At 39.8% G+C, this 24,252-nt stretch overlaps 3 protein-coding genes and 1 long non-coding RNA gene across 15 annotated transcripts in view; 2 read left to right on the forward strand and 2 right to left on the reverse strand.

Moving 5' to 3' along the window:
* Positions 1 to 11,399, reverse strand: part of cacna2d4a (calcium channel, voltage-dependent, alpha 2/delta subunit 4a) — a 31,840-nt gene extending 20,441 nt beyond the window's left edge. The window contains exons 1-25 of the mRNA XM_056747570.1: positions 10,671 to 11,399; positions 9,340 to 9,421; positions 8,226 to 8,342; positions 7,965 to 8,024; positions 7,696 to 7,858; positions 7,481 to 7,612; positions 7,066 to 7,126; positions 6,229 to 6,379; positions 6,089 to 6,163; positions 5,916 to 6,009; positions 5,731 to 5,840; positions 5,571 to 5,649; positions 5,255 to 5,388; positions 4,413 to 4,490; positions 2,318 to 2,398; positions 2,086 to 2,160; positions 1,903 to 1,989; positions 1,576 to 1,647; positions 1,392 to 1,453; positions 1,233 to 1,300; positions 1,094 to 1,139; positions 926 to 1,023; positions 672 to 765; positions 476 to 568; positions 50 to 180 (exon numbers count right to left, since the gene is read on the reverse strand). Of these exons, the coding sequence (XP_056603548.1) occupies positions 50 to 180; positions 476 to 568; positions 672 to 765; positions 926 to 1,023; positions 1,094 to 1,139; positions 1,233 to 1,300; positions 1,392 to 1,453; positions 1,576 to 1,647; positions 1,903 to 1,989; positions 2,086 to 2,160; positions 2,318 to 2,398; positions 4,413 to 4,490; positions 5,255 to 5,388; positions 5,571 to 5,649; positions 5,731 to 5,840; positions 5,916 to 6,009; positions 6,089 to 6,163; positions 6,229 to 6,379; positions 7,066 to 7,126; positions 7,481 to 7,612; positions 7,696 to 7,858; positions 7,965 to 8,024; positions 8,226 to 8,342; positions 9,340 to 9,421; positions 10,671 to 10,759 (2,332 nt within the window). The 5' untranslated portion in view covers positions 10,760 to 11,399. The remainder of the gene's footprint in view (positions 1 to 49; positions 181 to 475; positions 569 to 671; positions 766 to 925; positions 1,024 to 1,093; positions 1,140 to 1,232; positions 1,301 to 1,391; positions 1,454 to 1,575; positions 1,648 to 1,902; positions 1,990 to 2,085; positions 2,161 to 2,317; positions 2,399 to 4,412; positions 4,491 to 5,254; positions 5,389 to 5,570; positions 5,650 to 5,730; positions 5,841 to 5,915; positions 6,010 to 6,088; positions 6,164 to 6,228; positions 6,380 to 7,065; positions 7,127 to 7,480; positions 7,613 to 7,695; positions 7,859 to 7,964; positions 8,025 to 8,225; positions 8,343 to 9,339; positions 9,422 to 10,670) is intronic.
* Positions 81 to 13,197, forward strand: LOC130420347 (uncharacterized). Of its 2 annotated transcripts, XR_008906633.1 has the most exons (4): positions 81 to 166; positions 396 to 602; positions 4,439 to 4,534; positions 12,710 to 13,197. It is a non-coding gene; the product is annotated as an uncharacterized LOC130420347 (long non-coding RNA). The 2 variants fall into 2 exon arrangements; XR_008906634.1 differs by lacking the exons at positions 81 to 166; positions 396 to 602 and adding an exon at positions 3,629 to 3,716 and having other exon boundaries at positions 4,435 to 4,534.
* Positions 13,198 to 13,401: 204 nt separating this feature from the next.
* On the reverse strand, positions 13,402 to 20,625 carry dcp1b (decapping mRNA 1B). 2 transcript variants are annotated; one of them, XM_056747572.1, is made up of 10 exons: positions 20,404 to 20,625; positions 19,595 to 19,745; positions 19,385 to 19,425; positions 18,978 to 19,105; positions 16,759 to 16,825; positions 15,777 to 15,906; positions 15,527 to 15,652; positions 14,801 to 15,418; positions 14,521 to 14,685; positions 13,402 to 14,241 (listed from the first exon to the last, which is right to left on the reverse strand). In XM_056747572.1, exons 2-10 carry the CDS (start codon positions 19,733 to 19,735, stop codon positions 14,161 to 14,163), a joined length of 1,497 nt encoding a protein of 498 aa, XP_056603550.1. In that variant the 5' UTR covers positions 19,736 to 19,745; positions 20,404 to 20,625; the 3' UTR covers positions 13,402 to 14,160. The 2 variants fall into 2 exon arrangements, with proteins under 2 accessions (XP_056603550.1, XP_056603549.1); XM_056747571.1 differs by having other exon boundaries at positions 13,405 to 14,241; positions 19,595 to 19,750.
* The window catches only part of cacna1c (calcium channel, voltage-dependent, L type, alpha 1C subunit), a 101,812-nt gene continuing 94,417 nt past the window's right edge, over positions 16,858 to 24,252 (forward strand). For 5 of the 10 annotated variants that reach the window (XM_056747559.1, XM_056747561.1, XM_056747560.1 and 2 more), the window contains exon 1: positions 16,859 to 17,925. In XM_056747559.1, the coding sequence (XP_056603537.1) occupies positions 17,799 to 17,925 (127 nt within the window). In that variant the 5' untranslated portion in view covers positions 16,859 to 17,798. Of the gene's footprint in view, positions 17,926 to 23,087; positions 23,343 to 24,252 lie in introns of those variants that run through there. The other 5 variants (XM_056747568.1, XM_056747569.1, XM_056747564.1 and 2 more) reach the window with 3 other exon arrangements.

Here is a 24,252-nt window from a genome sequence, read left to right on the forward strand (position 1 = left end):
CAATTTGGACACAGCCAATATATGACATGGTATGCAGAATGCAGTCTACCTCGTTTGTTGTCGCCTGCAGGGACGAAGTACAGAAATCGTCCAGCTGGATACTCTGCTGCCCGTCGGTACCACACAGGGAAATGGTCAATAGTGAAAAGATTTTCTTTATCGGATGGTAATAAGAATTTACTGCAAAAAAAAAACACAGTATGTGTATCTTAAACATGCTTTTTCTACGGAATGTTTTGACCATAACGAATGCTGGTATGTACAGCAACAATTACTGACTTTAATTCTATTATTATTTTATTTGATACACTATGATGATTAGACATACTTTCTATCTTCTAAAGAAGCCGTAACAAAAACAATATATTTTGGGAATTGAACTTGTGTGACTGTAGGAAATCCTATGACAGTAAATGTGAGTCTGAGTAGGCTGAGTCGTGATGCAGACAGAGAGATCTTGAATAAAGTCACTCACTTGGCCCCACGCTTCTCTACGCCCGTGTATCTGATCATCCTCATGAGACCGGAACGTGTGCCCAGGAATGCAGTCTCCACACCCCCATCGATGCTGAATGACGGAGGCGTGCAGAGAAATGCGAAAGGTCAGACCAAAGTGCACATTACACTAATGAAACTGGGCTGTGACACTGCTTGTGGGTGGGAGATTATACCCGGAGGCGTTGAGCAGGAGCGTGGTCCAGTAGGCTTCCATAGGAGCCGTGACTACTGCGTCAAAGAGAGTCTGCTGCAGGAGTTTTTCATCACCTGCGGAGCAAACACATACCTGTCAAATGTACCTCCCTGTACATTTTTCTTAAGACATGACAAAGGTTATGCAAAGCGTTGTTTAATGGTTATGCTGTGCATCACAAGAATGTGTTTTGACCATAATATCTTTAATTCATTTAATATTTAAGGAACTCACACTCCATGTCCGGTTCTTTCCCCGTCAGGTATCGAACCACTGCCTGAAACTGCGTGAGCTTCCGGTGATGCGGATCAATGTCGGTCTCGCAGTACGTCCTGAAACATAAAAAAATTGGTGATTCCAAATAAACTACAAAACAACAACCTCACGCTCTCTGTAACCCACCATTCGGTAGCTATAGTGACATCAGATGCAGTCAGGTCATGCAGGCCTGTAGACAGAAAAGCAATAAAGCAGTGAAGAACAGTAAATACAGACAGGCAGTGACCTTTACTCTGTAGCTAATAATGTCAACGATCTTTACCTTCTTCCACTGACACATTTCCAATGAAAACATTCTTTCCATAACCTTTTGTAAGTACAATTCCAAGGCTGAAAAACAGACACAGCGTACAATACACAGTTGAACACAATCATTCATATAAACATGTTCAGACAATGGATATCAACGAATACTGCTCACCTGAAAGGAGTTTCATCGATGGTAGTGTAAAAATATTCATTTTTCAGGAAAACAACTGTTCTCTAAGAAAGGAGGACATTCGTGTACTTCAGCATGACACAACTAGGTTTTTACAGAATGGAAATGAATGAATCAAACTAAAGCAAATGGATCAGAAGAATGTAAAAGGACACAATTTACTCACTCCTTTGTCTACCGTTGTTCTGACGTCCAGAGAGAGTGTGCCAGTTTCCCCTTTTACCAATGCTGTTCTCAACTAAAGAAATGCACCTTTTAGTAATTGATCTGCAAATAATGTGGTGTACCTTTATATCATATTTGCAAATATGACCATTAAGTAGTTTCCAGAAGGAAAACGGTCTAATACACAGAATAATGTTTGTGTAAAAAATTGGTTTAAAGGTAAGAGTGCGGTTAAAAGAACATGAATAGCTCTGTAATAAAAAAAACAGCAGTCCCGAGCTCGAAGAACAAAAATATGTGTACAGTATGTGTGTTTCGTTCCACTCACTGCGCCTTCTGTATCCTCCCACTCCACCTCTGAGAGATCCACGCTGTTATAGTTTGGCTTTGGCTTGAGCTTCTTTCCCTCTTTATACTAACACATTCACACCCACATACATTGAATGTAGAAGACATCGGTTTTAATGCACTGAAATACCAAATGCTTTTTGAAGGGGAACTTGATGCTTACGAGAGGTCGAAGGTCGGGATGGGAGAGGATGTAACCATTGTTGGTGTTCAGAAACGCATAGCCGTGAACCCCAAGCTGAGACCGAAAGTCAAAACATAATTTAGACTGCAGATTCAAAAAAACGATATCCGTTTATGAGTGTGGAATCATTTCTATGGATACAGTATGTCTGTGGGTGTGATCAGCTTTATTACAAATTGAGATCTGGGAACTGATGATGTTTTGTAGGCACCTTATATCGAGGAGCCAATCTCATGAGCTCTTTCAAAGGGACATCAGTGCCAACCACGCCAAGGAGGATGCCATGGGACAGCTTAAGAGAGAGAGAGAGAGAGAGAGAGGAGAGGGAGAGGGAGAGGGAGAGGGAGAGAGAGAGAGAGAGGGAGAAAGAAAGAAAGAGAGAGAGGGGGAGAGAGAGAGAAAGAGAGAGAGAAAGAGGGAGAGAGGGAGTGAGAGAGAGAGAGAGAGGGAGAGAGAGAGAGAGAGAGAGAGAGGGGGAGAGAGAGGGAGTGAGAGAGAGAGAGAGAGAGAGAGAGAGGGGGAGAGAGAGGGAGAGAGAGAGAGAGAGAGAGAGAGAGGGGGAGAGAGAGAGAGAGAGAGAGAGAGAGGGGGAGAGAGAGAGGGGGAGAGAGAGGGAGAGAGAGAGAGAGAGAGAGAGAGAGAGGGAGAGAGAGAGAGGGAGTGAGAGAGAGAGAGAGAGGGAGAGAGAGAGAGAGAGAGAGAGAGAGAGAGAGAGAGAGAGAGAGAGAGAGAGAGAGAGAGAGAGAGAGAGAGAGAGAGAGAGAGAGAGAGAGAGAGAGAGAGAGATGTATAAGATTAAGTAGTTCCATGTCAGTGATCAGTTTCATGGGTGCAATAAGAAAGTTGGGCTGTTATGAAATGTGCTCTCTTTGTAATGCGTACATGTTGTAATGAATCATGAATTAATTTAAACAGGAATTAAATATTCCTCTCTTCCGTTTATAATTTCCAACCATATGTGCGTGTAAGGACACCACAGAGAACAGAACCGGAACAGCTGTCTGAAGGAACAATGAGGCTGTGAACAGTGGAAATCTCAGCAGTCTACACACAGAAGTCATTCATTTAATTTATCTCATATAACCAGGAAATCTATCAAAACTGCTACAGCGCACTAAACGATTCCATTTATAGACAAATGCATTTTAATTAAAACAATGTATTAAATGTGTTCAACTGATAAGAAACGATAGATGCCATTTATTTTAACTTTGCGTTTTCTAAGCAGGATTTCATTTGAATTCTAACAGGAAATGAAGGAATTTATTTATTAAAAAAATACAACGCTTTAATCCAGTTTAATCTATCAAGGTCAAAAACTCACACAATAACAATAGAGTTATCCGTTTTTTATTAGCCGTGCCTATTCCTCACGAAAATGAAGCATGGTTTTACCAAATGTCTTACCATACTTTAAACATGATATTGTGATAAATAAGTTCACATTTTTTATCAATCCGCCAAATCATGATTACATAAGTGATACAGTATCACCCGCAGCTGAGCTACTTCCCGCCTATTTCTATCGTCGCGAGGCCGATGACGTCTCTTCTGAGGAACCGCCGCCTGATTCCTGAACCTGTAGTTTATTAAATCATCTCTCGTTCCAGGTAAAAAAGTTAATGTATATAGTCACAATTTAGCGAAATATGTGCAATAAATGTGTGTTGTAGAAAACTAATGTTTTGTTTCCTTGCTGACGCTGTGTCACGAGCTTTACGTATGTTCTTGTGAAGTGCATCCATATACAACGTTAGGCTACGACAAAACGTTTAATTGACGCAGTGTTTCGTAAATATGCATTATTTATTTATAATATTATAAATAATTTGATAACTTGAACTTGATTGTTTTGTTTGTCAGCCCTGTTTTTTATAGAAAGGCAGTTATAAACTAATTCAAGAGTTTCCATTGCTGAATGTGCTATGCCTATTATTAGCTGCTATTGTAACTACAAAATAACCTCTCACTTTGGAAAATATAGTTTAATATAGTTGTAGTTTTGCAAATTGGAAATAGTACGAAGATATAGTTACATAGTTTTACGTTAATAAAGTATAAAAACTTTATACATTTAAATCCTGAGTAATAATAATTAACTACATGTACTACTAAGGGGTCAGGGTGAGGATTATGGTGTGGTTTAGGGCTAGATTGTAGCTATGCACAATGTATAGTAAATACTATAGTAAAAACATGTAACGTGTAACAAGGACACCGTCAAATAAAGTATTAGCAAACTTATTTTATTTTATCATATTGTTTCTGAGAATTAACACTTTTATTGATGGCAGATAAGAACTCACTGTTTCTTCTTTCTTGCTGAAGACAGGCATGGCCACAGAAGTCATCAGCAGCAAGCTCTCGGCCTGTGTGTTAAAAAGCTGAAAGACAGAGAGGAAGAGGGATGACACTGACTGAACCAAAGGTACATTTCAGATGGACCTTTGGTGTAAACGGTAACCTGAATGAGACCTGCAGTCAACACTGATATCCATATTAAGTGCAGGTGCTTCTCTGCTAGGTGGTGTGGTTTCTGAACAAACATTTAGAAAAACATGACAATGCTTTCATCTACCAAAAATGTGCCTCTACACATTTACCATAAATTAATCCATCTCCCAGATTTCCCCATACAATGCAGGAACATATGTGTAGATACTATGTGGACCTTATTTAGAAATTCCGAGTCTATTCAGAGCAATATGTTAAAGTAAATAAAACACAATACACTGTTTTTACATTAGTAACAAACTAACGAAAAAGCATCACATCTACTGTATTGACTTTTCATCAGGTTGGTTTGAAGTCCAGTTGCTTTTGAGTACACCTGCACAAATTTGACAATGACTTTGTTTAAATAAATATTGTATTTAACTACATTGTGTTACCAGGGGGATAAGGGAATTGTAACTAGATCTAAACTGCTAGAACACTACCTATAGCACTACCGAATCAAAGTGTACTTTATTTATTTTGCTCTACTATAAAAAGCAATAGAGTGTACCTCAGCTGTATTTGGTAGCTGGAAGGAGATGAGAAAGGATGACAGGGAAGAACGATAGATGTAATGATGTAACTCATAAACAGAATAATGAAGGTTTGGGACAATAATACAACCTTCTGCATATAAAAGAGCTCAGCTCACCACACTGTCCATATAAGCCTCCGTCCAAATGATGTCATGATCATGGTTGATGACCATTGGCCTGCTCAGCACATGAAGATATTCCATCACATTCTCCTGTACATCCGCCAAAGTTGAGATGTGCGTGTAGTAACCTAAAAACACACGCAAACAAGTATAATGACGATGAAATTGTGGTGTGTAACCAGCAGAGGGCATCACTGTCACAATTTAAATAAATTTCAATTAAAATTCTTTTAGAAATGTTTGTTAATAATGTTGACTGTCAAGGCTCTCAAGTATATTCCCACTATGCCTTAACTGCATTAGATCTCACCTTTGTTGTTGCAAGCAATCCATTTGACATTGTCAGCAAATGTCAGCTCTCGTCCAATCAGATAAGTGAACACACGCACCTTTTTTGGAAAATATTTTGTTAGCGGATTTTCCATACAGAAAAAAATATTATCGATGGTGTCTGTGTGTATTTTTGGTACCTTACGGTCTGGCCAGTTGAACTCCGCAAACACCTGCTGAAAATCTTCCATGGCCCCATCAGTGATCAACATTATTGCCTGGTTACATAAACTACCCCTGCCCTCTGCTGCTGCCTACACACACAAGATACCTTTGAATATAAGAACTTCTATACAGATACATACACACGGTGTCAAACACACACATGCCTCATTCAGAATCTTGAAGGACTCTTTCATGGCTTTCTTTACTTTGCCTTCACCCTTCACCTGCAACTCCTCCACCAGCAGTTTAAAGTGCTACAGACAAAAAAGCAACACCTATTAAGATCTCCATCAGCAGCTTAGTTCACTACTTGTGCATTAAAAAAAACATTACCTCCCGGTTGTCCAGGTCGGCCTGTACCAGCGTACCTTTAAAACAGGGCTCGACATATCGGACATAATCACTATACTGGAGAGAGAGAAATGTTATTTTCTCATTTTGTTTGGACTATTGACTACAGTAACTGTTCTTACTGCGATGACGTTGACAAAGTCGTTTTCGCCGAGTGTATCTAGAATGGTATTTATGGTGTGTTTCGCGATAGTAAGCCTTAAACCCTTCATACTGCCGCTAATGTCCACAGCGATGATGATATCTTTGGGGGACGTCGCAGCCTGGATATACCTGAGAGAGAAATAACATTTCTTATTGAAGATCAAACATACTGTATATTCTACATATTCATTTTGTCATGAATGTCCGCTTAAGTTAAAGCTCTAATGGGCCTTGACAGTCAGGACCTTTCACATGAATAATTCCTCGAACGGATAACGGTGTGGGAAATCTCATCAGCGTAATGTTCTCAGAGAAGGATCGCCATAAGAAGATAAGAGAGACCGGACGGATTGTAATGTAACAGCAGACGTCATGTTAATACCTTTTTATTCACCTAACTTCTGTTTATTTATTTAACTTGTTTAATAGCCCACTTAGCATAGTGACAAGAACCAAGCCGTTGTGCTTTCCGCTCGTTGTGGCTAAAGAGATTTTGTGTATTAGTAGTATTAGCGTTAGTCCTAGCAGAAGGTGTTTGAGGAAACTGGGCAGAGAAACATAGACCGATGTAGATGGGAGTCACGGAAAGATATGAAGACATAAATCGCTCACTAAGATCTGCTGTTCCTTGACCTTGGTCTTTGACCTTCTCACACATTAAGGAGGAATTATAATATAATGATTCGAGCAAACGTTTATTTTGCAACCAGAGTGGAAAAACATGCACGGATCAAATTTATTTTGCATTAGTATTAGCTTTAGTTATGCATGCACACGCCACAGACACACTCATACACACACATTCAAAGACTCACCAGTTGCGATTCCTGCCATCAAATGTCACAACTCCATTTTCATCAGGTGTCCACTTGATACCTTAAAAATACAGTTTGTTCACTCTTTCTTTTCTCATGCAATGTATAGAGAGAAAAAGATTGCAACGTGCATGTGTATGTTCGATCTCATTAACTGTAGGAAGTCTGACTTTAGCTTCTTGGTTACTGTGTCAATAATGTAATGACATGATGATAAATGAGAGTGGCAGAGACAAGAGGCTGAGTCATTGTGACCATTGATTACACCAGTTATTTTGTTTCAATCTGACATCCTCAGCTGTCTGTCATCTTGTGTCTGAATATTTAATAATTTTCCATTGTGTATGTGTGTGTGTTTTATGCTTTTGTAAGAATAATAACCCCAATCACAGTAAGTTAACCCTGTAAGGCTTACCAGGGTAAAGTCTGAAAAATCCTGTTGAACTGCCAAAATACTGCCACGTAAGAGTCGGGTCCTTTTCAAAGTTACTGACAAACACTTCGTTTAGAGCTTCTGACATAAACACCCCGTTCAGAATATCTGGGTCTGTAGAGACAGAGAGAAATCGGGCTTGATCTTTTGTCTTAATCAGGGCACTGTTTTAGATTCGTTTGTCTTTCTTAATGTACCTTTGTTATAGACATTGGTGGGCACTTGTATAACACTCTGCTGGGTGTTAACTAGCAGCTTGTTAAAGTGTTCATTCTCCTCCAGAGCAAATTCACCACCCAGCGACACATAGTTTCCTTCCTCATCCGGCGTGTTAATCAACATTGAATTGTAGTAATCGAACTGCGCAAACATCAGACAGAAAATAGCATTTAGATTACAAATACAGTATAGCATATACAAGTTGGAAATACAAGTATATTAATGGATGGATGGATGAGTGGCCCACCTCTAATGTTGTGTTATACTCGTGATATAAATCTGCATCCTCTGCTGTCTCTGCCATTCTCTATTCAAAACAGACATACATAGATCTCAGGAGATTACGTTTAATACAGTTAGAGAAGGAATATTATATCAAATAAAAAGTGGCATAAAATAAAATAGAAAATGGCACAACTGTTTACAACTATGCATTTTATTATAGTATACTATTATTATAATGAAAGTATGATATTACTGCTGATCGACTGATAAGTCAGTCTAATACCTTGACTGATTTCATCTTCCTCCCCAGCATGTTCTCCATTTCTTCAGCAAATTCCTTCACCATTTTAAAACCATCCACCTCCTCCATCTTCACGATGGGCTCCACATCTTTATATTTCTATACACACACAAACGATCATACATTTTAAATTATTTCCGACTATATCACAAACAGTATAAAGTCCAGCTCTGAACTTTAAATTGTTTTTGGACCAAAGCTTTAAACGGCCATTTCAAACTTTAAAGCAGTCCAAATTCACAAAAGGATGAACAGTTCACAAATCACTTTATTGCGAGAAAACTTGACAAACTGCACACAAACAAACCGCTCTTTATCCACTTTACTTAAAGCATAACATTCCAATTCCTCTCTATTAAAGCAATCTGAATAAAGATACCAGATCCTAAATCAAAGACCACGACATGTCCGTCTGCATCCAAATCAGTGAGTCCTGCTCTTTACCTATAGGCCATTGTGTTGGAACAGGAGGTCGGGCGGGGATAATCCACCTCCACACAACGCTGTAAGAGTACCAGGCTTTATTCTAAGCTTAGATTAGACGCACAAAAACGAAAAAGAGAGAAAGAGAGAAAGAGAGAAAGAGAGAGAGAGAGCGGAGGAAATGCAGCGGTCTGGGAAGGTTAATCCTCTTCTGCTTCACTGTTCAGGCACATCCTGCTCTGTAACTGCACTAATAAAAGGCCTTAAGGTGAAAGACCGCCCACATATTGAGCTCAGATATAAACTGGTCATTATGTGTTGTTGTAGGCAGATGGGATGGACGTAGGCTGGTACCGTCTCTTTGGCTTTTAATTAGTGTGTTGTGCGAATTCAAGCAGATGCCAGATAACTGGATACAGCTGTAGCTGACATTCACCAGCAGTTAGACACAATGCTAATGTAGTGATGTTTGATGAAACCTGCTCCGGCTGCAGATTATCAGGCAATATCAGAAATGTCCCTGCTGGCTTTGGTGTTAGGATTGAAATGTGGGGGCAAAGTCACAGTAATCATATGTTTACAGGAGAGAAAATTGTACAGTAACTGCAGCGGTAAACACCTCGAAATGGGTGAGAATTACTCCATCAGTCTTTGAGTGTCTTAATGGACAAACCTTCTGTAAGAGTCGAGCGCCTGAGTATCTGTTTGACAAGGCGGAAAGTTGTTTTCCAAACACATTGGCCCACTGTTGAACTCTGTTATAAACACAAACAAAACGCATTAGGCATTAAGAATGCTTTCACTGTTGAATTTTGGCCCGGAGATCAGCATGTCAAGCATATCGCAGCTGTCCTTCTAAAACTTCATATCTCCATATGTTGTGATGTTTATTTTTTGCCATAAATCATTGTTATTAGTCACCCTTTATGTTTGTCATGAGGCTTTGTAAATACCTAACCAACAGAAAGTATGAAAAACTGCTCTTTAACTTTGACAACACAGTATGCCATCAATTAAAAGGTTCAGTGTTTTTTTTTCCATTTCCTTTACATCTTTCTCTTACGTTTATAAAGCTTGTAGTTTATTAGGGAATTGAATACTATAATTGTAACTGTAAGGTTGCAAGTCCATTCCCCTTTAGTAGTATACTACAGTATAAAGCATCACAGTTGTGACCTTGAGCCAAGGAGATTGTCCTTGTACTAACTGTCTTGGTACATTTCTATGGTCACATTTCTTGAAAATATGGGAAATTCCACTGGATCTGTTCATGTAACAATTGTAAAAAATTCAACTTTGATAAGCGTTTTTGATTAAGCGTATTAAGGTGTGTTTTGCATATTGTGTGTTTTGCTCATTGAATAAGATCTTGTGGAGGCTACAATATCTGTGCAAATGGCATGTGTGTGCGTGTGGGTTGCCATGTGAAGGTTAAGCTTTTGGCTTGTAGTCTTTTGGCTGAATTTAAAGGGTGGCAGGAGGTGTGTAGTTCCTGACCTGCGAGCATTAAGATGAGATTTAATACTGCACAAGAATTCAGGGGAGTGTTATAAGTGGTCAATATCTCTTTAAAAGTGGTTTACAAGGTCATGTTAACCATCATCTTAATAAACAGTAAAGGTACTGGAAACTTCAGTATAGATATGAGAATGCCTCTTGTTATAAACAGTATTTAAATTGAGTTATAACTAAATTACAGTCGGGTTTGAAAAGGCGTGCTGGATGTATTGTTGAGTGATGTTAGAGGTCGCTTTACACTTGACGATTAATGGGATTCATTGAATAAGTTCCCCCTGAAAATTTATTTGGGTGTGTAAAGGTGGAACAGTGAGAGTGTAACATAGCTTTATATCATAAAATATAAAATATAAAAACATTGAATTTGTGGCAGCGGGGCCTTAAAAGCAAGTATTCCCTTTTGTGGCTACAGGACAGATGTGATATTTGTGGGGTTGATGATGTGTATTGAGTCAAGAAAGTTAACTTGGGTTGAGCTGCACTCACATTTCGGGCGATATCCTCATTTGACCGTGCGTTTGGATGGTCCAGCTTGAAAACAGCACCCAGAGTAGCGTGACGCCAACGCTTCTCATTCTACCCACCAAGCACGTGCATAAAACAACAGTCCAACTCACGGTTCCTGAAGACCGCGTGCAGTAATCTCAGTCTTGATGTCCGATTTTTAGATCAAACGGTTGATGCGTTCAGCACAGCAGGCATCACCGAAAGTGTGTTTTTGGGTGACACAGGAAAGTTTCCTGAATCTTCTCCTTAAATACTTACATACGGTTTGTTTTTTTCTAATCATTCCCCCTTGGCATTTAAATCTCATCCTTCCATCATTCTCTTTTTATCAAGTTTTCTTCCTCAAAAAACAGGAAAAGTTGTTCTTGCTTATCCGGATGCTTTTAGAGATCCACGTATGATGTCTTAACCCAGTCTGACCGGCAACTTCTGCAGTTCCAACTCTCTTTCTCTATGTCACTCATCCTGTGCTCAGCGCAGTAGGAACTGTGTAAAATAAAGCAGAATGAGACACACACACTCAATCTGCCCTCCCCACTACAATAATCCACATGGATTACACTCACCTCCCTCTTTGGGAGAAAGAGAGAGAGACAAGATGTAGTGTGGGTGAGGGGCAGATGTATTGGGATAAAGAGAAAGAGTGAGAAAGAAAGAAAAGTTTTTTTTAGTAAAAGAGGATTATAATGCTTCTGGAGACAGACCTAGTTCGTCCGTTAGTGAGATCAGACACTCGTATCTGACATCAACTTTAAAAAAATGGATAGTGAAGGCACACTTATTGTTAAATGTATGAATGCTATTTTGTTAACTACTTAAGTGTTTTGCAAAAACATGTTTTTGTTGTGTTATCATGATTTAATTGTGTTTTATTATGTTAGTTAGTTGTATGTATTTTGAGTTATTATTACTTAATCAAAAACAACCCAACTGCAGTTTGATTCATATTACTAGGAATCCGGAATAAAAACTAGATAAAAAAAAAAAACTGAATGAGCCGTTTTTTGCAAATAAACTCTTTGTATATGTTATTATCATGGTATTGTTTTCCATTTCATAGTCAAATGTATTCACTGTTGTAAATAGCATAAATGGTGCCAAACAGCTGTCATTTGCAGATAGAATTAAAAGATATCAGTATGCTTAAATCATGGGTTTATTTTTACACTTGCTCTCCACAGGCATTCTGAATTTTGACTTATTAATAGAAAGTAAAACGCTGTTATTTAGGAGATATTAAAACAATTACATGCTTATATATTATCTAGAATTATTCATGCATTTCCCATGGCAACAATATTGTGCAAATCAAATATCACGATAAATCGCATTATTGAATATCGGAACAAGTCAACCCACTAATGTGCAAACTGGAATTTTAAGTGGATATACGAAGTCACTTCCTCTCAATGTTAATTCTAGTTCCTTAACCCTTATATTACCAATGAACTAACACTCACAACAAAACAACGTTCCACATATGTATTGTCTTAATTTTAAAGAGTATACTTATTATTTTTAACATAACAGTTCTTTTTCTCTGCAGAGTTCTATCAAATCATCTGTCAATCAGTGAAATCTCATTGAATAACCGCAGTATCATTTAATTAAATCACTCATAATTTAGATATAAAGGACATTTAAAACTGCCATCCAGAGTACACATTTCACTTACACACACTCGACTTGCTATTGTCCAGATGTCATGCTCTGGATTTCTCTAGCTGACCCAGTTAGTGTAAATAACAGCTCACATCCTCTAGACAGATATATACCTGCAGTGAGTGTGTGTTTATGCTTCCAAATGTGATCTGAGGATAAGTAGTCAGAATACACAACAGTGGACTTTAGTTAAAATGTGCAATACTGCATCTTAGTTAAAAATGTGATGATAAATACAAATATACAGCTTGTGTGCTAGGAATATTAATGTTAATAAGCTTCTAGTTAATAGTGAATATGAATACCTTATTACGAAATGTTACAAAATTATGAATCCTGCATTTTGTGACCCACAGAGCTATACAGGGTTGCTTCCTGTGTTTAACAGATGGCTCCTAATGGGACAGTGCAGGGAGATACTGGAGATTAATGCCAACAACGTTCACCCTATCAGCTGAACCCAATGAGTACCCTTCATCCGCACTCCAGTGTTTACTCACCAGCACACACATTCCCCGAAGCAGTTTAGCTTTTCGCAGGTACTATTTAGATTTGAAATAGCTTGCGAGTTCATTGGCTCTAATGCTTATGATAGCCGTCTTCTGATGGTCCCCCATTAAAACCACTTCACATAAACCAACACAATCAATTATTAACTGAAGAGCCTGGGGAATTGCACCTCTTCTTATTGAAAATGTTGTTTTTAATGAGGTTTTTACATTTTGGTGTTAATTAGCATTTAAGGGCCAGCAGTCAGACGCACTCGTAGAGTTACAGAATTTCCCTAGGGGAAACTTAGCGCTCTTGCTATTGTAACTATCTGGTTATTCTGAAATCTTTTGATAGACCTCATTTAACATCAGCCAGCAAACCGTCCTATTTAATGTCTGCTGAAACAAAGCATGTGTAGCCTGGTGTTTACATCAATGTTATACCCCTGTAGTCAGAACCAATAAACATAAACAATAGAATGTAACAAATGTAAAACAGTACAGCATATGGGGTGGGGGAATATATTTTAATAAGGAAAACAATGAAAGAAAAATTGTCAGCATGTCTATAAATTGACCAGCTGACTGTTGAACACTTGATGGCATTAACTGAGTTTATGAAAAAAGGGTCACCTAAAAAAATCCAGCATGTTGATCAAAACAAAGGATACACCGCATAGAAAAATATAATATATTTATATGTACATTTTTTGTACACCATTTAAACAAAATCAATTTCTGTTTCCTCTGTAAAATAAAATGTCAAAATGAATAAACTAAAGAATAAACTATTTGTGCTTGTTTGGGCAGGGATGAGGTCTCTGCATGGTTTGATAAATGCAGGAAACCAAGACGTTTATGTCCGAGCTTATCCTGATTTCTGTCAAAATATGTGTCTTTCATATTATATAAGACTCCATGGTGCAGTCTACCAACTTTACTTTTATTTCTTGGCTCTGTTAAGATATGCTCATTTAAAATGAAGCTTTCATTTAAAAGGAGAATGTCATTCCAATCAATCACCTTTTCCTTCATATTAACGACATCCCATTCCTATCCTGTTATCTGAAAGCTGCATGTAAAATCCATTATAAAATTCCCCACAAGAATATTAAAATACTTTTTAAGGTTCGGATATCTAAAATCGCAGGTTGATATGACATTAAGATCATCCAATTTAGCCACAACCTGACATAAATCTGGTGTCTACTACAAGCTCTACACTGGCTACAGCAGGGGGAGTCCTGAGATGGGATGACAGCATGTGTCCAGACTGTGAAATCTTTGCGTTTGTGTTTGCAGATGGTGTTCCTGCTTCAGAAAGGTTTTGAGCTGGAGTCTGTTGCTAGACGGGAGACATATGCTTCATAGATGGTGTCTAGAAATGAGACATCGTTCTGAAACACAGAGAGAGAAAAACAATCCATTAGAGTCAGAGCAATGATCAATCCCATGTGTCTATTAATGATAATTTTTTGTCCTGTATCATATAATGCGGGTGGGTATGTCAGTGCCTGTAGAAAAAAAATCTCTCTATCAGGATATCAGCCAACGATTGTTTTAAATATGACTGAAACTTGATTATGTCACAATGCAATCAGCTTTTCCTGTATGGCAAAGTTCTTATAGCAAACAAATATTATATAAGATAGCAAAGCAATGGGTATGGTTCTAACCGTAATGAGATGGAGCAGTGTGGCCTGTAGCTGAGTTTTGCTAAGTGCTCTGGGTTCTGGTTCTGATGCTGTTCTGGTGGTTGTGGTTTTAGTCTTAGAAAACATGCTGGGTGACAGGAGGAGGGTTGGAGCTACTGTTGCTGGGATACGTTGTGGTGACATCACCTGCACACACACACACACACAATGAATCAGAGATAAGAGATACCGCTTCAGCATGATAGGACAGTTAAAACCACTTTATGTGATAAATTTCAAAGCCGAGGATGATTTTATTTACTTGTGCTAGATTGGTTTTGCTGAGACTGGAGTTGACGTTGGTCAGGTTGGATTGTAAGAGCTCTAGACGGGGGTTGAGTTCCTGCTCTTTTTGCACCAAAGTGAGCCTCTGCAGAAGCTCATGGGGTGACACTACACCGCTTCCCACCCCAGCAGGGGGCGCTTTGTTGGCAGGGACATACAGTGAGTACTGTGCCTGGGTCGATCCTGATACTTTTGGCGTAGGGTGGATTTGGGGCACCACCCCACATTCTCCCTGCAGGCCGGGCGAGATCCCTGCCACAGGAGGATGGTTCATTAACAGTCTTTGTATTGGGTCCGGCTGGTTCTGGATAGCTCCGTTTTCACACAGACGGCTCTTTGGGGACTCAGACAGGGGCTGCAGCAGTGACCCAGACATGAGCTTGTGGATGGCTGGACAGTGTTGCATAGGGGGGTTGGAAACCACAGGGCCACCTGGTGTGGACGGGTCATCGTAAGACAAAGAACGGGCTACTGTAGATCGAGCTGAGCCCGTCCTGTTGACACTTGAGCTGGGCTGTGGGGAGAGCGAGTCTGGCTTTGGCTGGGTACCAAACAAAGCGGTGACAGAGAGACGTTTGGGGTCCATCTCTCCATCCTGAGAAAGTGAAAAACGTAGTTTTTAGATTTAATGCGTTTGCAGGTTGCGTTTATGTTACATTTGCACTGGATCATAAAAAACATATCAAGAGAAATCATATTGTACCTGCTGTGTTCGTCCCTGTATGTGCTGGTCTTGTGCTGGTTTAAGAGGAATAGGTTTAATAAGATGTGGGTTTCCATAGATGACACCACCACTGCCAATCTCTTTTGGTTCAGAAGTGATTTTCCCCTATAAAGAAGAAACAAAGTGAAATCTATTTAGATGAGCACTGGTGACCTCTAGTGCACAGAAAACGTGTACGCTTGCAAGAAATGACCATTTAAAACCAGCAAAATTCAAAGATGAATGTCACCTTGTCATAGTCATCTCGTGCTTTAGTGAGCATCTGCAGGATATCCACCCCCTGCTCCGCCGATCGTGGAGATACGCTTTTGCTCTGCACCTGCACCTGTGCCTGTAGCTGTTGTTCCTGTCCTGCCAAACTAAAATACACAAAACAATGAGTGTGAAAAACAGCAAGGGCTGGGAATTTAAAGCCAGTTCTGATCCTTAAAATAAACAAAATTACTGGAACTGAATGTTTTATGACATCTGGTTCTTTGACTGATTCTTGAAAGCATGCCAGACACTGTGGTAACACACTCTATGAGTGTGATTTCTTCCCTACTAATACATCAGTTACTCTACAACAAAAAAATGTGTTTGTAGTATGAAAAGTAATGGGGTTTAAATTATTTTGATAGTTTGGCAAGATGGAATGAGTGGTTACTCACTTGTTGTGTTTCTCAAAGTGATAGTTCGCCCAAAAATAAAAATGTTGTCGTCATTTACTCACCCTCTTGTGGTTTGACTTTCTTTCTTCCACAGAACATAAAAGATTTTTTGAGGAATGTTGTTAAACAGCACCCGTTCATTCACGTTGGTTTTGTGTCTATACAATAGGAGTGAATGGGTGCCAGTGCTGTTCGGTTACCAACTTTCTTCAAAATATCTTCTTTTGTGTTTTGCGGATGAAAGAAACTGTTCTGAAATGACAAGAGTGTGAGTAATTGATAACCTAATTTTCATTTTTAGGATACTATCACTTTAGGATTTTTGTGTTTTTTACCTGATTGTGTGTGCAAAAGTGCATTAAATTGAGGCTTTGCAGCTCTCACAATTCATTATTCAATGAGGAAAGTAATTTAATTTAGGAATAGTATTGAGGCGGCAAAGTCGCCCTTATCTCCATTAGTTAAGACCTGATGTAAAAATGGACCCAGAAGAGTCACATTTCTTCCAACTTGCATCCCTAATGAAAGCAGAAAGATGACGCAAATGGAGGAAAAACTCACGTCTTCATGAGTTCTGCAATACGTTGACAGTCTTCTTTATCATAAAACCAAATTCCGTAGATGGACACTGCCAAAAAGAGGAAAACACTCAATCAAATAACAAGATAATACTAACAAATCAACAACAGAATAAGTTGTAACGCAGTTAGCTGCTAAAGATCAGTACCAAGGAAGCTGAAATGAATTTTGTTAATGTCCACATACACTCATAATGTTCCATATGTACACACACTCAAGTAGACATTCCTTTCCCAGAGTCCAAACTCCCAAGTCCCCAAGCAGAACCAGTGCCAACCAGTGCACCATCCCACCAGAACGGTCATCTGCCTCTGAACACTCATTAGTCACCAGATGTTTTCTTTCAGGATCAACCAGCCTATATATTTTTTTTGTGTTTCGGCATCAGTCACTGGTCACTTTAAAGACAACTACATAGGACAACCTTTGAAGGGTGCAGAGTGTAGTACTATCAAGATGTCAGTGAAGTAGTCAGTGAGGTTTGAGGACTAATCTTAGTGTCTGGTGCTGACAGCTGCATCAGGACCTGTTCCATTCACCTCCACAAGTAGACAACAGAGATAACAGAACCAAGAGCAGTAAAAGAGAGAGAGCGAGAGTGAGGGTTGGTGCTGTATCCACACCGTCCATTCTCAGAACACTCTCAGAGAGCACCACGGGGGTCAGCGCATGGGAAAAAACCCAAACAAAATACTGCCCGGGAACACAAGAACACACCCAACTCAGACCGAGAGAGAGCACGGGGAGAAGAACACGGTGAATCGTGAAGAGACACAGAGAGAGACCAAGAAGATGAGAGCAGACTGCAAGACCTTTTAAAGTCGAATTTAGCAAAACACCACAAAGCGAAAGAGCTGAACTTTGTGTCCTTCCTTGTGTGGAATCATAGTTCAAGAGCGTACGCTTCACGTTTTACTGAATGGAGTTGAATTCACACAAGAGCTCGAGGACACTGAACTTCTGATCTGCTTCAAACAGACTAAAGCTTTTATCTGCAAAGGATTCAAACAGAGAGAGAGAAGATGCTAAAGGGGCTGTTCAGCCGGCGCCGGCTGAAACACCAGCGACTTGAGGAGGAGGCAGAGGTGCGATTCAAAGGGAAACTTGTGTCTGAGAATGAGCTAGGATACTCATACGTACGGCCAGGCGGTAAGATCTCCACATACTCAAGAGTCTTTCTTAAAACTTCCTGCTACACCATCACAAATCACAGGCAAAAGGGCGTTTATTTAAGAGATGAGATGACATAATCTAGCACACTTGGCACTTGAGAGAGAGAGTGTCCACAAGCATTTAAAGAAACCGTTAACCATTACAAACAACATCAAAGCATTGGCGAATTTTACTTTATAAAAAAAGTTTTCTTTGATGTTACCGTACTATGTGATCTAACAAAATCTATCTGGTAAAAAATAATTTGGTATGACGCTCGACATGGATACAGATTTGTTTTGTAGTTTCATGCAACGTTACATTCCCTTCAGTTGGTTACCACCAATTTTCATTCAGTTGTTTTTGCAACGCTCTAAAAACGCATCTGCAACGTTCTATAAACACTTCTGCAACTCTATTCACTGAGAGTTCAGCTGAAACAAGATCTACGATTCATTCAAAAGTACCCAAGACCTTTCCACGTACATGCTATCAGTATGTTTTTATCTAAAGTTTCCTTGGAAATGTGTGTGAGAGTTGTTATCTAATCAGGCTTGGCTGGCTGGGTCTGTGATGCTGGCAGGAAACTGGGAGAGAAACACACACACTCCTCTACACCATATAAGGCACTGTGTCTCTGAGGTCTCTCATACAGGCATGTCTGCCAGCAATCTCTGATCTCGCTCTCTCTTACACACCAACACACAGACGCCAGTCTGACAGCTCTCTCAATCCAGACCCACTTTTACTGCCGTTAACTTCTTCCGTTTTGGATGGATGCTCACCCTGTGCTCTCGCACGCTCAAAAACACACCACACGTTCCCGTTAGAGAAGCGACCATCAGATTTTCACAGTTTCTTGACATACTAGCTGATCCACCAGCCCAAAATTCTGAGCCTGTCAGTTATAAAAAAGGTATTTCTGATGCAGAAACTTACCACACTCTGTAAGTAGTTGTTGAAGAAACAAATATGTTTCATTCAAAAACATTTGACCAATCAGCCTCTTGTAGGATTATTAATGAATACATTTGAGTAGAGAGACTCACAGCGGGCATTCCTGTACAGGAGAAACGGATGCTGCAGTTGAAAATCTAATTCCTTAGTGATGGGTTCCGTCAGGTTTTCCATGCTCAAGCGATTCAGGATGGTGAAGCCATGCCTGGGGGAAGCGAGCCTGAAACAAAGAGAACGTATGTTAAAAACTGATGCATGCATTAGTAAGCAAGCTTAGGAGGATAAAGTATCTAAACAACCATATGGATAAATTTTCAGATATCATTCAACAACTTGGCTACTCCAGCAATATCTATGAAGACAATGTTAGGGTGTATAGTACTCGTTGAAATCTGAGCTTAATGGTTGTTTGTTAACCAGACTTAGCAAACCATTACTTTAAAGAACACGCTGTGAAACAGGGTACTGTCATATTGGAACAGAAAAAGCACTCCCATACCTGTTATAGACAAAAAGAGTTCCCTCCACATCTGTCTTCTCCTGTTTAACAAAAAAATAGATATATATTTAACCACTACACTTTTACTAATATAAGAATAGTTGTAATATTTCTATATGCCTTTATTAATATTTAAACCTTTTTAACAGTATCAATTCATTTACACAGACATTACGGCTCTCATTAAGGATTTTGAAATTCTCTTTTTACCCATTCATTTGTAATGTTGTTGAATGTGTAGAGCGCTACTTGGCTGGCCAGGTCTGTGATGCTGCTGATATAGGGGTCAAGTCTCTTTAAAGCAGACAGACTCATGCCTAAACAGCTCCCATCTCCTATACTTGCAGTCATGATTCCAGCACTGTCCTTTGAACATAAATAAATTTTAAAATCAAATTACGAAAGCATTAAAAAACGCAATAAAACAGGCATATGACATTATTGTTAAAATCATGGTAATGATTTATTTAAAATAAAATGTGATGTGAGCTTGGAATTTACCACCCTTGAAATACAGTCCAGTGTAAGAAATTATATGAAATGATTAACTTAGTGAGACATGTTTGTTAACAAACATATTAATATAGAGTGAATAAAAATACATTTAAATTATGATTATAAATAGACGACAAATGGTTGTCAAAGGGTTGTTATGCGGTTGCTAAACTGGTCCTTGGCATAGTTGGCAAGCCATCATGTAAGACAATGAAGTTCAAACACTTCAATAACCTTAAAAGTAATATTTGATAGTATACCGATTTGATATAGTGTGTACTTTTCTGTAGCATAACCAGTGCATGACGTGTCACGTACTATAGGCTATATGAATAATACTCAAAGAGTAAAGAATGTGTTCAAATCTCAAATGGTGTTGTTTTTCATAACAAGTGACACTAAAAAGAATAATGCCCGTGTACCTTTAATACATAACGCATGCACATAGTATCTCCATTAAACAAATCAGTCCTTCGTGAGTTACTGCTGTCTTATAAATGTGAAACGTAAAGAGTGAAACTTACCTGACGTTAGTCTGAAAAAATGGCAGAACTCCTAATCTGCGTTATAAGCACTAGCCAACTCAATAAAGCAGCATACAAAAACTTTATTTCACTCTTTTGACGGCTGGTGTATACTCTCAAACTCTTTAAAACAGTAAAACTAGTAAAAAAAGCTTTTTGTCACATCTCTAAATCCTAGCCCGCTCACTCTATCGCCATATTTGCGCCGAGAGCAGACAGAAGCAGCTGCTCTCCGAGAGAGTGGACGCACAGGAAAAACAATCGAGTCAGAGTACAGATCGCCTCAAGCCCCGCGCCTGCATTTGCAACTCGCATGAGCTCACCTGAGAGCACCATGCCTTTGATTAGCATCATATTGCAGATGATTGCATCGATAGTTATGCAGTGAACTGACGCTACAAAGTTTTTTTTGTTCCTGAGAAGCCCTCGAGGACTTAACTCGCATTGACTATGTGCGCACTGGTAGGCATCATATTGATTGAAATGTTAAATGTTTGTAATTACTCGTCCAGTCCTCCAGCTATAAATATAAATATTGACACAATCTGTCTAAAACATATTTTGCAAGCCGGGGGCCCTTTTGGCCTTTAAAGGTCTTGTTGTATAAACAGTATAAAGACTCCCAGCTAATGACTCATTAGGGTGTTGGGAAAACCGAGGAACCTTTAGATGAAACCCTTCTACGTTTTTCTTAATACCATGTTCGGGGTTGTCCTGTCCTGCTCGTGGAGAGTTAAGCTTTAACCCCTTTGAACACATCTTGTCTGTATTTTTTAAGTACAGCAAAACTGCACAACTCTGATCATGTTCATTTAGGCTTTCCAAAGGACAATTTGCTTAACTGCACTTTAATCGTTGGCCACTAGAGGGAAGCACTACACAATTTCTCGTCATTTATCTCCGTTCTTACCTTTGCGGTTTTTAAGGCCTCTAAAACGGTCCTAAATTAATACAAACATACCTGTTTTTACAGGAATTTACAAGAAATAAAAAGCCACGTGTGAGTTCAGTAATACCCTACCTCTCTAAACGTTTAGCAAAGTGTTAATTTCCCATAACGTGTTATGGAGACACAAACTGAGTCAGCACATAGGGAAGGTTGTGATGCTTTAGTTAAGTATGTTTAGTTAGTTAACTAGTCCATAATAACCGTGTAATTTAAACAATCTTGCACAACCACAGAGACAAATTTGTCTTGACATTTAAAAAGTGGGTCTGAAATCTCAAATTAATTATTAAACTCTGACACGCATTAACCAGTTTTCCTTTGGTACCGATGTCCACTGTTTTTTTAGATATGTATTCTCAGAATTTACTATTAAATGAAGACACATTCTGAACATTTCCTCTGTGGATTACAGAAACTAAATATAATCACTTTTTTGATGATGCTGAAGAGAATGTGCTGACCTCCGTCATCAACTTTTGTTCAAAGCCATGTTATAGCCAAATCCAAAGGCCATTTATTTATGGGAACGTCTGAAATTTTGAAGTTCTACTGTATGTCTCTTTTTTTACAGTTCTGACTAATTCGATATAAAAAAATCTGTAATTCAGATGCACAGGGAGAGAAAGCGAGTGTGCAAGAGAGACAGAGAGTGATAGAATAATCTGGGGGCAGGAGATGTCTCCAGGGACATGTGAAGTTTTCTCATGACCAGAAGGAGGGCCATAACCAGGGAAGGGCCTGCTAAAATCATAGTAGACCATTTGCTGATGAAAGATTCTCAGTCAACTTGTTGAAATTCCCAGGCCCCATCGTCCCCTTTATCAGAGCCTGACAATCCTGAAAAAGATCAGGAAACTGCTTGTTCTTCCATAAGAAGATCAGACTGTTAAACCACAGAGAAAGAGAAAAATCAGACCAGTTAAATCAACCCGACACCTGCTTCTAACAAAATCAATTTTAACCCCAGAATTGTGTGGCATTTTGTCACATTAAGAGAAGTCTTAATGGACATTAATGGAAAAACTAAGTTCAGTAAGCCATCATTTTCTTTTGCATGTTATGCTTGTGTGGTCCAGAGAGCAATGTATTTTCTCTAACGATTCAGAACTCATGTCCAAGAAAATACCTGGCCATAATTTGGGCTGAATTTGATGCGATCTGAATCGATCTTCCCAAGTTTGGTCTCCCTTAAGAGATAGAGCACGTCTGGAGAAGCGTGGAGGATTTATTCTCCTTTCTAGCGCAGTCACATCTGGAAGCAGTCAGGGAGTCTACAGGGGAGGGGGTTTGGTCGTCAGATCATTGCAGAGAGGCTGGCGGTGGTGGTGAGCGCTCTCTCTCCGCAGGGCCACAGTCTGACTACTCCCCTTTCTCTCCAATATGGACTGGACACGGCCGATTCCGCACTCTCTTTTCTAACGAGGCGCGACACAAACTACGCCCGTTCTGGAGCATCACAAATGGAATCGATCATATCTGAAGATTTAACCCCGTGAGATCTGGAATATACACGCCGTTTACCTTTTGATGCGCTTTGAGCGGTCTCCGAAACTACGGCAGCGCCCGCGTTCCCTGCGTTTCTTCTGGCTGTTGCAGCATCCTATTCGAACCGTTTCCGATCCGGTTTGATTATCGATTATCGGCACGCGGTGCTGGTATCATGTTTCTTAGGGCCCGGATGTTCCAAAGATGCACTGGTTCGTTTTCTTAGGTGGTTCCTGCGAATATCCTTTCCTGATCTTTAGCTCTATAATGGGGATCAGGTAATATTAACTAAGGCGCAAAAGAAGGAATATCTCACGCTTTGCGTTTTTCATTTTTTCTTCCCCCCTTTTTACTTTGATTTCTTTCCCCTGGGTTGCTTTTTTCCCACCCCCTCTTTTTTAACAACCTTTTTCTTCATTCACCTTCGGATAAAGCCGGACTACATATATGGTAAATGAAAGCAAAAACATGTACATACCGGAGGACACCCTTGAAAACCATCAAGGTAATTTCTCTTTTTGCATTCGCTCTGTTTGGAAACTGTGTCTGTGCCATATGGATGTGATGTTGGGGGGTGTATAATAAGTGTTGCTGGCGCTATCATGGGCATGACGCGGGGGTGTACCCGAACCGTTCCGTTTCTAATACCCAGACACATTCTGCGCAATGCTTTAAACCTCTCTGATCGGTGCGCATTCGGAGGACGTTCAACACATGCCATAAAGCCTAAAAACTCATGCCCGACAGTTATTTCGCATTCAGCGATATAATCTGTTAATGCGCATGTATAGTTCATGAACTTTGAGTGATGGACACGATCGTTTATGTATAGTATAAGCCACAAATGCGCGCAGATGTCAATCGATTATCCTGTCAGCTGCTTCAGAGTTAAATGGCGTTTTAATCATTCCATGCGGCGTGCACACATTGGCTAAGGGGCCAGGCTGCATTGATCACCGCTGAAATAGTCCGACAGCTAAAATGAACTCGGGGTTGTGTCATCAGGCCATCAGTTCTCAGTGATTGACATGTAACAAGGTTATTCTGATCAGGGCATCTCATGCCCCCTCATCTGTTGATTTTCCCTTCTTATCAGACAGCATCAACTGCTGTGGCGCAGCAGACGTTGTTTCCCCAAGTCTCCACAGGTTGTAGCTTCACTGATTTAAAGCCTGCAGAAAAGCTTGCGTCTCAGTCTTTTCCTTTCCTGAGATGCCCCTTCATCCAGGGCCTCCGGCTGCCGCCTCTTGGCGCCGTGGCAACGGTGCTGCCGACCCATAGCAACAGCGCGGCTTGCGATAAGCCCGCTCCCCGCGCGCGCACCTGCCGCACCTGACTGAACAAACGCAACCGAGCGAAGCCTGTAAATTGCTGTCAATAATGTAGCCCCGCCCCCTCAGGCCTGCCGCACATCT

This window comes from Triplophysa dalaica, chromosome 5 (genome assembly GCF_015846415.1).
Source record: "Triplophysa dalaica isolate WHDGS20190420 chromosome 5, ASM1584641v1, whole genome shotgun sequence".
NCBI lineage: Eukaryota > Metazoa > Chordata > Actinopteri > Cypriniformes > Nemacheilidae > Triplophysa > Triplophysa dalaica.